This window comes from Grus americana, chromosome 2 (genome assembly GCF_028858705.1).
Source record: "Grus americana isolate bGruAme1 chromosome 2, bGruAme1.mat, whole genome shotgun sequence".
Taxonomy (NCBI): Eukaryota; Metazoa; Chordata; class Aves; order Gruiformes; family Gruidae; genus Grus; species Grus americana.
The window spans coordinates 140633592-140652291 of NC_072853.1; the positions used below are offsets into that span (position 1 = coordinate 140633592).

General features: G+C 37.9%; 1 protein-coding gene across 6 annotated transcripts in view; it reads left to right on the plus strand.

Moving 5' to 3' along the window:
• ICA1 (islet cell autoantigen 1) overlaps positions 1-18700 on the plus strand; it is a 73074-nt gene that overhangs the window by 20588 nt on the left and 33786 nt on the right. For all 6 annotated transcript variants that reach the window (XM_054816171.1, XM_054816173.1, XM_054816168.1 and 3 more), the window contains exon 6: positions 953-1151. In XM_054816171.1, coding sequence (XP_054672146.1) covers positions 953-1151 — 199 coding nt within the window. The remainder of the gene's footprint in view (positions 1-952; positions 1152-18700) is intronic.

An 18700-nucleotide genomic window follows, 5' to 3' on the forward strand; every position in this document is an offset into this window, starting at 1 on the left:
TGAAGTTGGGACTGCTGCTCTTTATGTTGCATGCCAATAGCTAGCTCAGTAGCTGGAGATCAAGAAAACACAATTTGCTGGTTACTGGAGCTGAAATTAGAAATTCTGTTATGCCTAGGAAGTCCCTAAGTAGCACATTAAACTAACTCTACACTGGGGTGGAACTGATTGAACCCATTCCAGTGAGGTGGCTGCTGGCAACCAAGAGGAAAGCAGAAGCAGCAGGAGGAAACAAAGCAAAAGCTGGAATAATTCTGTCTAGTTCTGAGATCCCATTAGGAGCCGAAGTGATGGCATAGGGAAGACAACAGTGTCCCCTACTGCCTTTCCAAAGTGTAGTTGCTAGAAGAAACATTTAAGAAAATGCCTGAATCCTTCCAAAAGATAAATGTCCTTCAAAGGAATTGTTCAGATTCCTTAAAAAAAAAAAAAACCCAGATAATTATCTACTTGACAGATAACTTCTTTATTTACATGTACATTTGAAGATTAAAAGGCTAATGGAAGTGCTTTTTCTGAAGGCTTAACGTGACAATCCTGATACATCTGTGGTATGTATCCAGTAATAAATTACCTCGGGTGCATTTTTAAAGTTGTTAAGTGCAACTTGCGAAGAGGAATGTTAACAGCATATACATAAGCAGCTTGGCTACCTAAAATAGATGTATGCATTAGAAAAAGTTCTTTATCCACTCACATGTGTGAAAAATCACTACCTGAATAGGAAGGTTGCAAACATAATTTTGCATGAATATTACCCCATTCGTGTGTACCTCCAACCAAGCTGTACAACTGTCTGAACATACAGTAGCACTTCAGAGAACTGTTTTGGCACTCTGTTTTTTTGATTGCTAGTAAAGTGTCAGTAGTTGTATTGATCTGTCTGCCTCTGTGGAACAACAGCTTTAACATGTTTCTCTCCTTCCTTTCTTTCCTTTGTGCCTTCCCCCAGATTAGCACTGCGTACTCCTTTGAGTAGATTATATCAAGAAGTAGAGACTTTCAGATATAGGGCGATCTCAGACACGTGGCTGACAGTAAACCGAATGGAACAGTATCGGACTGAATACAGAGGAGCTCTACTCTGGATGAAAGATGTGTCTCAGGAGCTGGATCCAGATCTTTATAAGCAGATGGAAAAGTTCAGGAAGGTATGAAGTTTCCTGTAGTTTCCTAGAAGGGGATGCCTGATGAATGACAATAAAGCGTGGGTTTGATTCTTCTGAGGAAGACATAATTCAGCAGCGCTAAGGATGCCATTTATTGTAACTAATCTTTTCCGTGCGACAGAACTCCAATTAATCTGATATGGAATACAGTATACTTCACAGAGTGGGCTGTAAGGAAAGAGGTGGTAGTAAGAAACAGCATTTTTAGTAGTCCATTCAACTTCAGCCTAAATCTTTATAATTTAAATAATATATATTTTAAAGAAGGTTATCTAATTTTAAATACTTAACTGTGATGCCTGAATGACTAATGGAAGAAGGTATGTCTGCTGTCAACTGGGAAGGGAAAATTGTTTTTTGCAACTAAAAAGTACAGAATAACAGAAACGCTGTAGTATCTGCTGCTAAATTTTTGGGTGCAGTTAAAGACCAAAACCTTCAAAATTGGCTATTGTTGGATTTGGGGAGGAGTTGCAAATGTGGAATTTGTTTTTAAGTTCCTCATGCAGTTCAGCATGACTCTTGGGTAGCTGGTAACACTAAAACTGCTGAGAATGCACTCTCCAAAAATGGTCTTCATTCAGTATCACTCAAGTTTGCTATACTCCTCCCCTTCCAAAGGGCTTCCAAAAATCCCGAGTCCTAGGTGGTAGTGTACAGATTTGCTACCAGGTGCAAGTACAGAATGTATTTGGACTGATCCTGTCCCAGTCAGTTCAGGAATGCTTATGAGAACTTCACATTTGCTAGTGAGGCCCTAGAGCCGATTTTGTTAAAAGAATATAATGTTCACAGTTTGCTGTTTATAAATCTTGACTATTAGAAGGCATTAGGATCCTAGGTATAACATGGTGGCTGGTGCTTTGACTAAAGGCAGTAAAAAAAAAAATACAGAAAATGTGTGATAATTGAAAGCAGGGGCCTAATAACAGACATTGTATTAAAGTGTACGTGCATATATGCATGTGACTTAGAGATGGGTAATGTACAAAAGAGAATCCCTGTTCATCAGTGGCTTACGCAGTCTGTGACTGAAAGTGTTTGGAGATGAAAGATACTTAATTTGGAATTTTAAAAGCTTGAATAAACTATCCTTGCGGGAAAGGACTGGCAGGCATCTAGGCTATGCCATTTTTTGTAAACTGAAGTGGTGACAATAGCAATTAAGGAAGGGGTGGAACAAATGAAAACCCAGCTAGTCATCTAATCTTTATTTAATGCTTTGGTACAGGATATTCCTGTAAGTCTTGTGGCACCAGACATGTATTTTATTATGCCTTGTGGGAAATGTTTATAATGGCAAGTTCTTGCAGGTAAAATAATTGGTATGGTCTTGGCCTCAGCCAATTGCTTATGTATAATGTTTGATTTATTAGAAAAACACTTAAAAAATGGAATGTTAGAATGAATAAAGCAGTACTGGTAATGGTCATACAAAATGGATTTATAGCTTTCTTGCAAAACAAATGCTATAGAAGATATAAATTATATAAATGGCAAAGTAATTAAAATAATGTATGCTTTGTACAGTGAGCTGCTGTAGTTAAAAAGTTAGATGTGAAATTTCAGCCATCTTGGGTTGCTGTGCTTCAAGGTCAGCAAAAATAAGATCTTATATTTTTTTTCAAAGCTTTCACGAAACTTAGTAAAAAATGGAAATACTAAGTATTTTGAAATATTTCTAGGTCTGAAATGAGTTATATTCTGACGTAAAGAAATAATGAATGTAGATTCTAAAATTCTGTAGCGTTACCCCAAATGGTTTAAAAAAACCCAAACAACTTGGAGAAGGTCTTTTGAACCTTTCTTTCCTGTGGCTGGCTGTCAACTGAAAACCTCTCAGATCACACTGTAATGAGAACAAAAAGCTCTATATTTTGTAGCCAACAAAGTAAAGAAATGCCCTTGGTATTCACTTCCCTACATATTCCATCTGTGCAACAGGCTTATCAAACTAGTCTTTGAAGATTTTAAGACTTGGAGAATGTAAACTTTTTCTTTTTCCATTTTGGGAAAAAAAAAACCCACAACATTACAAAAATAAAATCCTCAGGCATAATATACCTGGATAGTTGTTGCTGAACAAGACACAACAGTTTCTTTGTAGTGCTTTACAAATGTAGTAGGCAAACAAAACTAATGGTGGATAGTCCTAAATAATTAAAGTAGAGGAATTATTTGTATTGTCTTTTTGTTCTGTTCTTGCTTGCAGATCTTAATTATTGCCATAGTGTGGCAGTGTAATGCTGGGTTTTTAGGGTTTATTTTTGGATCTGTAACAACAATTTAAGTTGTCATGCTAGTTTTGTTTTGAGAAAGATATAATGATTACTGATGTAAGGTTTTGGGGTCTAAAATATACCATCACTGGAGAGAAGTGTTTGATCTGGAGCTGCATATCTAGTGATATACCAGCAAGTAGTAAATGAAGCTGATCCTGTCAGAGCACTTGAAAGAAAGTTTTCTTCAGACTTCTAGTTGTAAAAATCCTAAGTATTACTTTAGTAAACGTCTTTTTTATTTCAAGTGAACAGTGCTGGTTTAGTGATCTTTAACACACCTAGTGCATCAGCAGAATTTATATCATGTGGTTACAGGACTGTTTTTCAATTATGTAGCCTTTTATAATGTAATCCTGAATGTATCATTATATATACAGATATGGTACTTGGTTTTGGAGACCAAAGTTAAATCAATCCAGATGGGGTTTTCATACCTTCCCTCAGAATAGCTCAGGCTAAAAGATCAATAGTTGAGTCAGTATTTTCAGAGCTGATAAAATCTGAGTTAAAACACTGGCATTTTTGTAGCTCTCTTTCAAAACAATGAGGTACTTGAAAGAATTTTCTAATGCTGTTCTCAAGGCATCAGTCTAAATATGTGAGACCCAGCAATACTACCACTTTCAAAGTGTCCCAGAACACTGCAGCACAGCCTTTTTACATTGTTGTTTGAAGATATCCATGTGATTGTAGCTACCTGAGTCAAACCAAGGAAACAGCTGAGGTATTTACTTTTCCCTGCAGAGTTCTGTACATGCTATGTACCTTCATTCCTTTTTTTCTGTTAACAGGTTTTATGGATACTTCACTGCAGTTCTAGATATAGAGGTCTTCCATCCCAAGTTCAGGTTTGAAGTGTTGCTTGAGAGAATCTAAACAGTGCCTTGGCAACACTGTGATATTTAAAAGAATTTGAATGAGTTAATACCCCTTTACTAAATTCTCCACCACTGATCACCTTTTTAAGGTTCTTAAATCCAGGCTGTTTTATCTGTCTGGTGACTGTACACTATAGCATGAACTCTGCCATGATGATGTAAAAATATGGACCAAATTGCCCAAGTACTGATAGTCCCCCAGTGTCCTTCCTCCAGCTCTAAAAATGTTAAGCTTTTCCATGCGTTTCCTGAGAAGGAACATGCCAGTGTGAAGAGTGATAGGCTATGCCACCAGGCAACACCCTCCCATGTGCAGCCTACAGGAACGCAGAAGAGGCTCTGTTGTTCAATTTTACTTGGCTAAGCTATCTCAGATGCTTATCCAGTGCGATATAGACTTTCTCATCAAACCTAGACGTTACAGTGCCCCCCATAACAGGTAAAAAGTGAGAGCTGAAAAAATTATCATGATGACCTTAGTCTAACTATAAGAGAAATTACATCTGTGACATGGCAGGATATATATCATGCTACATTGATAGAGCAAATTAATCCTTTCTGGTTTTCATTCTTCTACTCCTCTACTGCCACTTCATTCTGAGGCTTGAGCTAAAGCTGGAGTGGCTTTGTAAATACCCAGTGGCCATGCTGGGATTCCTGAGGCAAGCCACACTGCAGCGGTGTACTAAGAACTGGGAACCTGGAGGGTTCGGCCCTTGTTTCTCCGTTGTCTAGTCCTCTCTGCTTTTCCAGAGCTGCTTTCCTAGGAGCTCTCCTCCTGTATGAACCAAACAAAGATCAGATGGGAGAAAGAATAGGTTGAAGCTGTGTAAGGAGTGATGCATGGGCTGGTTGCAGCAGAGCTTTGTAAATGCTGTGAGACTCATCTGCTTGGAATACAGTGCAAGTCCTGTATCTATCTCAATGATACTTGCATATTGCACAATACATATCTGAGTTTGTAAAACAGTATGTATTAGATGGGGTACTGTCTGGAAAAAGAGTCAGGTTTTGATCAATATATTTGCATGGGATCAGTGGGTGTAACAAGTAGCATGGTTTGTGCTGGGCCTCCCTGGTCTGGGAGATTAGAAAGGCCCTGCCCCACAGTGCAGAGCCCTGAACTGCTTCAGTGGTGTTAAAGAAGTGAAGTAGATCCTACCATGGAAGAGAATTGTCGGAATATTCCCCAAAAGACCCCAAACGATTATAGGACCCTTAATGCCTAGCTGTTACTTTGCAGCTGTCAAGAAACTTGCAAGCTTGCAGCTGAGTTGTTTGGGCACAGTTTATCTCAAGTTCTTCGTAGTTGTATAGAGTTGTAGCACTCTATATACTTGAAATAAAATTAATGCCCTTAAATGGCATGTTAAAGATAAATGTCACAAGAGAAAAGGAAAGGCAGTGAGAAAAAGGAAGTTCAACAAAAAGAACTTGTAATTATATAACAATAGCTTAAACTGTTGTTTTTATCAATGTACTAATGTAGGGAGTGGCTGATCTCTGTTAAACATCTTTTAAGAAATAAAAGTTAAAGCTTGTGTGGACAGCTGGGGATAATGAAGATCTAAATAAATCCATTGATTAAAAGGTCAGAAGGTAGATGCTGAAGTATATGTATTCATGGTAAAGATCTCAGCAAGTATGGAGAAGATACATCTGCCACAGCCTTGCAGGGAAGACTCGGGACCTACATCTCTGTTCCCCTGCTGCCCCCTTGCCTACTAGCACTGCCTGGTATGAATGCATGTTGGCTGGTGTGATGGTGAAGGGGCTGGTACATGTTACAGCATCATCTGCTACTCTCTTTATACTTACCTATCCATTAACATCAGCTGCAAATGGCCCTGCAAACCTGGAGGCACTGTGGAACTGTGCTGGAGGATTTTTATTTTTATTTAATTCCTTGTTACATTTGAACACTCCTGGGGAGCTGAGGAAATGTAAAAAGCCTGGAAAAGGAGAAAAAACAAATCTGATGCTGATCTTCGAAATAAGAACAGACTTGGCAGTTGCCATCCTTGTAAACTTAATTTCAGTCTCTGGTAAAAGAATGGAAAGGAAATCTGTAGGCATTTAGAGGCTCACAAAATGAAGAGTAAGTGAACAAAACAAGTTTATAAATAACATCACAGATTTTTTTTGTTATTTTGCATTTTTAATAAAATTATTATATTAGTAGGAAAAAATTGCAAATCTGGATTGTTGCAGTTCTTTATGAGTGATTACTGGAAAAATTAATTTAACTTTGCTAGAAAAATAAGAGCTCTGAGGAGCTGAGAGTTGAGAATATTGGCTGACAGACACTAAACAAAGTTTCAGAGGATCATAGATGGAAAATACCTTAAAGATCAACTAAACTCTCTTCCTGCTGGAACAAAATTGTGTGTTTGTAATATTTTTTCCAAGTGTTTTTCTACATCTAATAAATATAATTCAGTTGAGGGTGACACTCAGAAGTTTTGTAGATATTGTTGGTGTTCTAGTTCAATTATTAAAAAGTCAACCAAAAGAAAATGTGCTAATGATAATTACATCTGCAGATGATATTGAGCTGGAAAGTCTCTTGGTTTTCCAAGCAGCAAAGTATACCAATGTCTCAAAGAAAAATGTCTTTGGCCATTGCAGTCACAGTGGTGTAGTCAATAGACTCTCAGCTGCCATAGTTACAAATAGCACTGTAAGTGATTGATGTTTAGAGCCAGCTATGGTAGTCACTGTTTACCAACTTTGGTTTTTAAAAATCAAAAAAAAAAGATTTTAGTCAGCAGTTGTCTCTGTTTCTTTTTAGGTGATACTTCTATATTAAATTCCAAGGTTAACTTCATCTGGAAAATGTCAAGTGCATTTGCCTTTAGGTGACAAAAATGTAGACCTTTGCATGTGAGAGAGCAGATGATTATTGTTGTGTTCTGGAAATGTCAGAAAGATCTGAGTAGCTTTAGTAAACCACACATTAGATATATGTGGCACAATAATGTGAAAAATAATGGTGGCTTTCATAATACCTATTAGGAATATGAGATCGTAAAATCTGTCACTTTGATGGTCCATCTTTATCACACTTGGTTAAAAATCTTCCTTAAAAAAAAAAAAAAGCCCCCCCCAAGAAACCCTTATCTGTTTGCAGATTTGGATTGCTGCTATTCATTAGATGAATAAGTGAGATTCCAGGAGATCCAATAAGACTTGCTGCAAGATAGCTGCGTACTCTAAAATTAGTAAGACAGTGTCACACTGCACTCTGAGATCCACATCTTAGTGTGGCAGTGAGATGGCAGAGACAAAGAGATAACAGCATGCTCTTACAATATGATGATAAGCAACACCTACACATATCACTTCTTGTGACGTGCCTGTGCCACCAAGAGTACGTCTGGTTTCATTCCGAGAGGGAATAGCAGTAAGAACATTATTTTTAAGTGTTTTTCTTAATATGAAAGCATACGGTGTTGGAAACGTTAAATTTAATGATTTACCTGCAAATTATGGTAGTGAAAAACAAAACACAAAAAAGTGCTCTTTATACAAAATTGTAGGGTTTGCTTTGTCATTATTGTCTCTCCTTGTAAAAACAGATGGAGTTTCAGTGCTGAGCGTGTTTACTCTGTGCAGTTTCTGCTGTGATGTTTTTTCCAGGTTCTCCAATGTCAAATTCAGTTACATTAAGTGGAGAAACCGAAACATTCCAGGATATGTTACATACAAAAAAAAAAAAAAAATGCTCAAGCATTCTACCGTAGTTGTGAAATATGCACCTTTTTTTTTTTTGAAAATGTGATTGTAAGCTGAAATGTTCTTCACAGTGTAAGCATTTTACAGTCTTATAACTTTAAATTACCATTTCAAGTACCATTTGTAAGAATCAGCGTAGACAATGAGATAAAATCAATTCTTTTCTGAAGCCATTTCACGTATATTAAATATCAGTGATGATTGTTACTAGGTTAAAAGCAAAGTAACAATCTGTGATGGAGATGCCCTTTTAAAAGCATAATAAGACTATGCCACTTAAAAATAGAAACAGGCTTCTTGGAACAGATTACATCATTTTAAGAGGTATTGCTTGTAGAATATGGTTGCTCCCAGAGACTGATGCTTGCCCTTGAGAGGCGGTTTCTCATCTGTTCAGTTATTTTTAAGAAAGAAGAGTCTGAGGTGAGACTGAGCAAAATAGACTAAAATGCAGTGCTAGACTTCAGATACAACATGTTTAACAACCTTGTTTCATGTAACCTGGCTGAAATAAAAAAAAAGGTAGACTTAGTTTAATTGTTGTGCAGTTTCAGCCTTGTATTTATTTCAAGGAAAGGTATTTCAAGGAAAGGTCCTAAAAATTTCTGTTTACATGATTAGCAGAACTTGTAATGTTTCAACAGAATACAACAAATATATAAAAAAAAAAATCAGTGATTGAAATCAATAGTAATGTGAAGTCCAAGTTCAACGTAATAATTATTAGCACCAATATTAAAAAGACACTCTCAAATGTGATGTGACAAAAATTAAACTCCAAGAATTTTTCTCATGTCTAATAATTACAGAAATGTGTAAGCATTAAATGTAATATTGAAATTTTTTTTAAAAAGGAACAACTGAACACTTTTTTCACTTAATTATTCTGCTGTGTTTTCATCTTAAAATCAGAAAGAAAAGATGATTGCTTAGACAATTTCTATTGCTCACATGAAGACTCTAACCCCGCAAACTGGTCTGTGTCGGCAAAACCCCTAAACCTCGTGGATCATTATGTGAATTCGGAACCTAAATGAAGTGTAAAAATGTAAACAGAATAGGTTGTGAAAGGAGAAATGAGATTTGGAAAATTCCCTCAGCCTTAATAATCAGAAAAAGCTAGAAGGATAGCTAAAGAAATACTTTTTAAAAATAAATGAAATACAGATGTGACTGAACTGAGAGAATTCTGCAGGAGAGAAGAATAAACAGGAAGGGGAATACAGCTGTTGGGGAAAACATTGTTTACACAAGAGAACCAAGTTTTTCTATGGTCGCCACTGCCCAGGAATTCTTATACTTTCCTAAAATGCCTGGGCACATACATAATGTAGTCCATCTGCTTTTACTTCATAAGGCCTTTGCTGTTTAGTTATGTGCTATATAGGCTCTGAATGATTACAAAGATGTTATGTTTGATTTCTCTCCTTCACTTAGTGAAACCAAATTGAAGATGGGATTAAAAAAAAAAAAAAGGTACTACCTGAACCCTGCTTAGATTTCAAATGTTGTTTCTTCTGTGATAGCACAGTGTGAAGTCTGAAGAGCACTATAGAAAGATTTCACTTTTTTTTTTTTATAAGTACAATCTTTCTGAGTTTGTGTGTGGACAAAATATAATTAAATTGTTTTGAGGGAAGTTAAGCATACTTATTGATGTATTAAATGCCAACCAGGAAACTTAATAGTCATCGTGTATTTATTTTTCTATTTAACATCATTTTCAGTTCAGGTAATATATAACTTAGTTGTGCTTATCACTGGCAAACTGGAGCAATAACAGCACACAGGATTATGTACAACAGCCATTCTGTTACAAATGAATCATGATTATTAGTGGGTGCCATTTCATATTCTGTGCTGAAAAGAGGTTAAATAGAAAATAAAACGCCAAAACTCAACTACAGGACTTCTACTCCTGCATTAGCACCGTAGGCAGAGTGGCTTTGCACTCAGAACAGCGAGAGCATCTGGGGACTAGCTATTAAAGGCAACTTGGTCATCATGGTGATCTTGTTACAGGTATCTTTCTTGGAGTGTTGGTGTCACATCCAGCTAGGCTTCGCAGCATATGTGTCAATATCTGCCTATCACACCACCCCTTGGCAGTGGCCAAGTGGATCTTGCAGGCCAGCTTACTGTTTTATGGTCCCTTCACTGGGGAAAATGTCACTGCACCTGAACTGGAGCTTTTCACATCCCTTTATCTAATTCCAGCCCATTCACTACCTTCATCTGCCTACTCAGAAGGGACTCAGAGTCAAGTAACAATCTTGCTCAGGCCCTGAAGAATTTAATTTGGATGAAAGAAATGAAAAATATAAATGACATTTTCTAACTATGAGGACACTCCATGTAAAGGATTCAAGAAGACCTCTAAATATCTTCAGTAAATGAGATAAACTGAACTGTATAATTACTAGATTAATAAAATCATGGACATAGTAGAGAGATTAGTTTTATGCTATATCATGATTTTCTTTATATCGCCCCTCTGGTCTTTCAGTGTTCAAAGGTAGTAATTACCTGTCTCCATTTCCTGCAGGGGCTAACTATCTAATTGCTCTTCCGCTTGTAAGCATCCCCCCCTGCACCATGTGTGCCAAGCATCCTTTGCTCTCAGGTTGCTAAGGTGATTAACACAGTTGAGTTATGATAAACTCAGACCAATTCTCAGCACTTTTAACTCTAAGTCCAGGTTACTTCTGATTTCAGACCTGAAATCTTTGCTTTTGCCATTTATTTTGGTCGGCCTGCTTCTTGGTACAAATCTTTGCAGTCATTTTTGGCAACTCGTAGGCTTTCATCATATTAACAAAATGTGACTCTGTTTTCAGACTATATAAAGTTATTTGCATCTGTGAAAAGACCTGATGGATTTTATCAACTCCCTTGTAATTATTTGAGGAGGAGAGACATCTAACTTATCAGGACCAAACTAGTTTACAATAGTAGGTGTCTAAGCGTGCTGGTGTGGTAATTATAACTGCAAGACTGACAGATGTGTGCTCACTACTAGAACTGCATTTAGGGCTTTTAAGATAGAAGTCTATCCACAAACTCTGAAGCAATGCTACTTAGATGAATGTTGTCCTGGCTGCAATTTAAGAGTCTCCTAGTTGCAAGAATAGAAAAATCATTGGCAATTATTTTCTTTGTGTGTCCTTGCTTCAAGGTCTGTATTAGTGTCAACGCTTGCTGCTTTGTTGGCGTTTTTTTCCCCTTTTTTGGCCTAGTAAAGCAAACATCCTGAGTTTGACTAATACTGAAACTTGTCACCAACAGAAAGTTGAGGCATGTATCTAGGCTTCTTTAAGTAGAAAAAAGCAGACCTTCTAGCAAGGCTAGAAGCTATATATTTATTGCCTTTATTTAAGTTGCATTTCATGTTTGTTCCCTTTTTAAAAATAATTTGTGTATTGATCCGAGCTGTGACAATGAATAAAATTACTGTGAGAAACCTTTCCATCTCAATAGCTTGAGGAGCATGTTATGTTCTATGCTGGCTGGTAATCGGAGAGTAGCCAGAAGGTGTAAGCTCTGAGGGGTAGAGCTGCTCTCATACACAGTTTATTCCTCTGAAGACCCAATGTGAATGAGTTAGGAGGAGAGGCTGTGTGCGCTCCAGCTCTCGGCTGTCACATTTCTGCCTGCATGACAGCTCCCTCCTTTGATGCAGTTTGAAGTTAAACAGATTAACCATAAGTAGTTTGTCTTTATGCTGGAGGAAAATAGAGGAGAAGCCTTACAAAGCCAGCAGTGGTGTCAGCTGGGATGTAGCTGCTGACTGCAGCCCTCTGCTTCCCCCCAGCCTCCTTTGGAGCAAGAGCTCCAGCTCTTTGGGTCAAAGCTTCTGAGGTTGGGCCCTTCCCTACATACAGCGTGGACACATTCATTTGGAGCTGATTTCTTTCTGCACAAGCAGGAGATAGGGAAGTTGGTAAGTAACATGTAAGGAGCATAGGGCTATGTATGTGAAGAGTGGAGGAAGAAGGTTTTTTGGAAAGGAAGAGCCAAGAGTAGCACTTTTTCGGGGAATATGTACGGCTGTGCAGAGATGCTGCTTTTCTGAAAGGTGATGCCTAAATGGAGCTGAACTAGTGCACACTCACTGCATTTTGAGATTGGCATCTATCAATTTAGCTTAGAAATGTATTTTCCCCAGCATAAATTCAAGTAAACAACTCTTAATTTGAAATGTCTTGTGTAAACATACTTAGCATCTGTTTAATTCAAAATAATTTTTAAGACAGTTTAGTTAAGCTGCAGAAAAGTAACATACCGTCTCCATTTCTAGGGCTGTGGGCTTGGAGGGTCTTGAATCTTTTAAGATGGGGCAACTCAGTAATGGTTTTTTGCTTTGTCTGATTTTTATGTTGTGTTGTGATCTTAATTTCAGTAATCACTTTGAGTGTGGTTCTGAAAAATTGAAGACTGCTGCTGCTTTCAGCTTCTTAAATTTAACAAACTTTCCTTCATTTTGCAGTAAATAGTGGATGGAGTTACAAAAGTGATCCAGATCTTATATTTGAGAGTTGTCTGTATCCTGTATTTGACAGACGTTTTTATTTGATAGAAAACATTTTTTGTTTTGTTGCAATGAACTCATTGCTGGTAGGGCAATTAGATTCATATTCTTGAATTGCACTGTGCTGCTCTGTTTGTGAAAGCTGTTGTGAGGCTTAAAGCTAAAGATTTTGTTGTCTGGTTTTTGGCTGGATGAACTCGCAGGATTGTGCTGAGAAATGTAACTTTGATCAGGGCTGTGTCCAGCTGCTGGATAAGTGGAAAGGATTCTGCAGAGGCTGCGCTCTCACCAAATGATGTCCCGTGTCTGCCTGCACTGGGCCATGCTAGAGGGGCAGAAATCACGAAGGAGGAAGAAAATATCTCTTTAATTCCTGGTAATTCCTTAGAAAAAAAACTTCAGAGGTTTTCTGTTGCTGTTGGGCTGTACCTTTCAACCTGTTGGGTTTTTTTTTTTCCTGTGAAGGAACTAAATTATTTTTTAATAATGGAGAAGGAAGTATATTCCTATTGCTGCAGGGCAGCTGTTCAAAAAGTTGTTATTTAGCACAGAGAGTAGTATTACTTGCCACAGATAGTTTTCATGTCTCGGGGAAATTTGATTTGGATGTAACAAAACTTTGCTGCTGCAAAGACGTGTTTGGATGCAGGTCTTTGCACTACCATAGTATAGGAAGAAAATGTGTCAGATTCAAGTCAAAAAAGTTAAACATGCAAGGAAAAAAACACCTTCTCTTGAGATGTCTTCAATTAGAATACCTTGTTTCAATATCAGGAAGACTTTGGGTATATGAGTTCAGAGTATCTTTAATTGATGCGCCCGTTCTGATTAAATATCTAACTCAGTAGTAGGGCAGCTCCAAATATTTTTTTTTTTTTTTTTTTTTAGCAAACTGCCTTCTTAAAAACAGAAGAGGGGAAAAACATTAGCTTTCTATATACTTTTTCCCAGCGGATTCACGTAGACAATGACACTGTTCAGTGCATCAATCCCCTCTTAAATATCATGGGTAAAAATTTCACTGAGCAGACAACCCTCTAGGACTTGAACGAGGAAAGAAGAGTGTTGCCTGCATGCTTGGGCAACGGATGCTGGAAGCTAAGCTAGGCCTGCCCAGGTAGATCCTGTAGGTTTTGGCAATCCATTTCCAAAATTCAAACCCCAAATCTTAAGATATATGTACACTTCTGAACAAGGGGATACAAAATTTTATGAAAGTACTGAGATCTGAGCTTCTCTGTGCACTGCAGCTATAATTGTAGAAATGTTGGAACATCCCAAAATTGCCCCCACCCCTTCTCCAAATGAATCTGTGTGAATGCAAAGCTTACATACTGTCATACAGTTACAATATGTGAAGCATTTGTACGTGCATTTTGGTTTTTAGGCGTGTTTGGGCATAGGCAGTGCTTGAATACACCCTGGCAACTGAAACTGAGCATGCTTACAGTTATAAAATTCTATAACTCAACTTAGTTTTGAATTTTGGTAATGAAAATCTGCTGTTACACAGGTGTTGGAGATTACTAACTTGGTAGAAAAGCTCATTTGAAGTATCTGTGCTGCCTGAGACCACAGAACAGAGAGTTCTCCCACTGTGAGAAGGTCTGAATCCAGTACAGCAAACTCACAAGCCCACCCTAACCTGCAAACATGCCTCAGGGCTACCTTACTCTTAAGGATGGACACGTTAGTTCAAACGAAAATCCGCTGTCTGTCCACCATCTGTCTTTGTTGGTGACCAATGCTAGCAACCAGGGACTTGCATAGAGCAAATACACAGTAGCATTTTCGTGTCGTACTGTGACCAGTGGAGGCATCATAAGACACAGTGTTTGGGCTTTTTCTATAAAATTGTCCAGTTGCTTTTTGAACCAATGTAAATTCTGCCCATCACAACAGATCGCCGTGATCAGAGAGCTGCCCTACTGACACAGATGTTGTGTAAAGATCCACTGTCCTTGGGTAGAGTTCAAATGGCTAGTTTGGTATAATGCCCTCTGGTCCCCCTGTTGGCCGAAGTCTGGTCTTTTACAACTTTTCTATGTGTGGTATGATGGACTTCTATCAGAGTCTTCCTTAGTCATGTCTTTTTTTTTCTGGGCTGGAAAATCCTAATCTATCTTTCTTTTTACGGAAGCTAATTTACATCTTTGATCAGACATTCATTCTCTCCTGCTTTTTTTTTCCTCATTGCTAAATCTGATCTGCTCTTGCAGATCCAACTTGGCTTTGGGTGGAAGAAAAATATAGAGTGGGGAAAAAAAACAGTCTTCATGTCACTGTATGATATTTATGGAATCACATGCATAATGTGCGAGGAGGTTCTCATTTTCCCCCATGCCTAAAGAGACACAAGAGAGTTGGAAAAGGTACATTGTAAAACAGCAGGAAAAAACATAGAGCTGGGAAGGAAGTGAGGCAGTAGAAGAAAAGAGAGAAAGGAGTAAGATAAATGTGCATGTGTTTGCATAAAGGAGAGAGGGAAGCTACTGGGATTCAGTTCCTGTGATAACCGTCATTGAATATATCAGAAGATGGTACAACCTTTGTTTTTTGGAGAGGGGGAAAAAAAGGAAGAATATTCATGCCAGCCATAACCTCATATCCTCACAGGGGTCAGAGAATTGCTCACATCTGCTGACTGTCAATGGTTATGAAGTAAGCAGTTTTGACCATGGCTTACTCATTACTGCCAGGCTGGAGTTACATGGCGTGTGAGCCAACAGGCTCAAGGCAGTAAAATTTTTACAGGCCGAGTATTGAAAAACTTAAGAGGGAAATGTGGCATAAATGTGACACAAAGAGCAAATTTCATATTCTACTGAATCAAATCCACATAGGAGTCATGGTGCATGTCCACGACCTGCCTGTTTGGTAAATATGATTTTTGTATAATATCTTTTAGGAAAAAATCCTCTATTGGGATTTAAAAAGAACAGTAGTTAACTCAGTGTACCTAACAGCATCTTTTCTTACCTTATATTTTTATATTGCTCTTAAATAAAAAATTAAAAAATGCAGCAATGTTCATTAAGCACTTTGCTCTTTAACATGACATTCTCCTTGACCCAGGACAATAGATGTGGATTTCAAACCAGGAAGGAAAAGGTAGGCACCCAACCCAAAGTACTGAGAGAATAAGGACAGTGCTAGAAATTGGGACAAAGTTACATAGGCAGGAGAAAAGAAAAGCATGAGACTCTGTGGTCAGAGAAGAGACCAAAGAATGGAAGTAGTGGTTTGCTGGGATATGTTTCTATCCTGAGCACAACGGCTACATCTCCAGTGACTGGAGATACAAATAACATGACAGTGTATGTTTGGAGTTCTAGAGTAAGAAGCTGTTTTGTATATTTAATCACAATTTCATCTCTTTTGTATATTTAATTCTTTTCTCCTCCCAGGCAGCAAATTGCTAATTGCAGCTCTGCAACTATATTTGCAAGGTTTCTGCAACAGTTTTTGTGAAGATCTTCCATAAAGATGTAGCTTAGCTGTCAGGCAGAGGCAGGAGTCTCTCAATACAGTTTGAGTAAGCACAGATCACGGTCCACATCTCTGGCTTGAAAAACTGGAAAGGGAGAGTATCAAAAAGTGTAAGATGTAACTTGAGGACATGGGGAAATTACTTAAGACGAAGTGTTTCTGAGTCAATCTGTGTCATTTAACAAAGAGAAGATGAAGAGTTGGCTTGACCGTGGTATGTAACTTGCTGAGGCTCCTCAATCTACTCATCAGGGGTTTATCAAGAATCATAGCTTGGAAGCTTATGCTGGATGAATTCAAATGGTAAATAGGGCACATATTTAAATACTTACAGTTATTATTAGCAATAAAGGAAATTGTTTGGGTTTTTTTCCTGGATGTCACTTAGGCTAGGATTTCTCAAACCTAACTTCAGACATCTGCTGTGTAGATGTCTGCACTTTAATCAGCAAGAGTTCCCTTTATAGTCCAGTGGAGAGAAATGGGCTCTTCTAGGATAATATGGACCAAGCTCTAGGCTCAATTGTTTTGGCCAGATCTCCATCCACTAAAACAAATCACAGGGTAGCGATGTGGATGACAACATCCGAGCTAGGCACACTTAGTGTATCTTTCTGGAAGACAGCCTTAGAGTAAGTGCAGGAGTAGTATTTTGTGATTAATCTGCTGATTTGTTCTGGCCTTAAACTCTTTAGCCAAACACATGGTAACTGTATAGGAACGCTTTTTAAGAAAACCTGCAGAGCTTCCCAAAGCTGGATCAGGTATGAATAAGCAAGGGGATAGCAATCCTGCTGTGAACAAGGACAAATTCTGGCAAAAACTGCGCCAAAATAGTGACTACAATTTTGAAGATTACTATGGGAGTTATAACGGCTCTCCTCAAAGAACTGCTGAAATGGGCCATGTTAGCACATGTTGAAAATCACAGAATCAGAGAAGATATGGGATCCTTTTTGGTGCTTCTTGGAGCTTAAAACTTTGTTACCCACAGATACCTGAGTGTTTCTAATAAAGTGGTTTTAACATACTGAAAAAAGTAAATTAAGTATAAATTTGTTTTATTTAAAATAGTATTTAAAAATGCAGTATTTTTAAATAGTAGTAGTTCAAGTAAAACTAATGACAGCTGATGTGTTTTAAAAACTGTGAAAACTTAATCCAACACAAATATACTAAGCTTTCCCTATTACATGATTACATTGTTTTCTAGGTGGATAAGGTTTTAAAAGTTGTAATTGCTAACAGATTTAAAGTACAGAACATTATCATCCAACCTTAAAAGATTTTCAGGTTGTTCTGCTCCATTCTGGGAGATGATACTCTAATGATATATGCATACATTCACATATGTATTTATAGTTTAGGGTCTAAGTAATGCAACTTTGCAAAATTCCTTTAATGTAGCTTCCTAAAAAGCTCCTAATTTTTTTCTTTTCAAATTATAATTTATTCTGTGCCTCAGGGCAGCAGTGCATGTTAGAGGCAGAAGTAACAGCGGTCAGAGTATGATCGCTTTCCTGATGAAAAAATAATTAACTCCCCCTGTTGTTCTATAGCATAATACAGTATCACAGGCACAGGTGGGAATAGAACACAAAACCCTTTTATTTCTACTAATTTCATGGACTTGAGAAATTCGGTTGTATTATCAGTTGCATGCTGCACACTAATTTAGAGCTGTGTGTTGTATCAGAGCTATCATGTGTCGGTGTAAAGTGTCCATGTGAAATTCAGTTCTGTCATATAATCCTTTCCTTGCCTGGTACACAAATATTTTCCTGTCTATAGCATGCTTATTAGCCCTTCCTGAGGGGCACAGAAGAAAAAGCAAGAGAGAAGTTTAAAATCCTACAACCCATGAGAAATCACAAAAAAAAGGCCCCCACAAAACTTGGAATTTTATGTAGAAGAATTCAATTTTATCTTCATACCAGTCAGGATATTTTTATATTTTTATTATAAATCAGTATAAGCAGGAAAAAAATCTCTAAGACCTACAAACTCTCCAAATTCCTAGATCAGGAGCACAGCTGAAGGCTGAAGTTTCCTGGAATGTGTTCTATCCAGACACCCAGTGGCAGCTCCAATGTTTTTTAGCTGGTAGGTGTTGCAGTAGAAAAGTTTGTAGTAGACCTGCGCATGTGTGCACGTGTATATGTGTATAGTGCAGTGGAGGTTTAAGTACCACACAAATGACAGAATGGTGTGAGCTCTTCATGGTCATGTTTACAAGACCGGGATCTTTAGTTGTTTTGTTTTGCAAAATGGAACAAGTGGCTGCTATAATGTCATAATGTTCTGGTGGGGTAGACTCCGCTATCCTGGGGCAAGAGGCACTCATCCCTGTGGGTACCCAGGAAGGGCTGCTTCTCCCAGCACAAGACCCCTGTCCTTCAAACACTTGGGCTTGTGCTTAAGTATTCCGCAAGTCTGGGGCAGGCCTGTAATTTGTTCACTCCTTTTTGGTGTCGAGGACAATGGGACCAAGTCTTATTGAAACCTTCATGTGAAATAATAACGAGCAATACTATTGAAATCAAAGGCAATAGTCACATATTCAAATAAAAATGTGAATTATCATCAGAGACTATTGTTCTTGTGTGCAAATTAAAACTA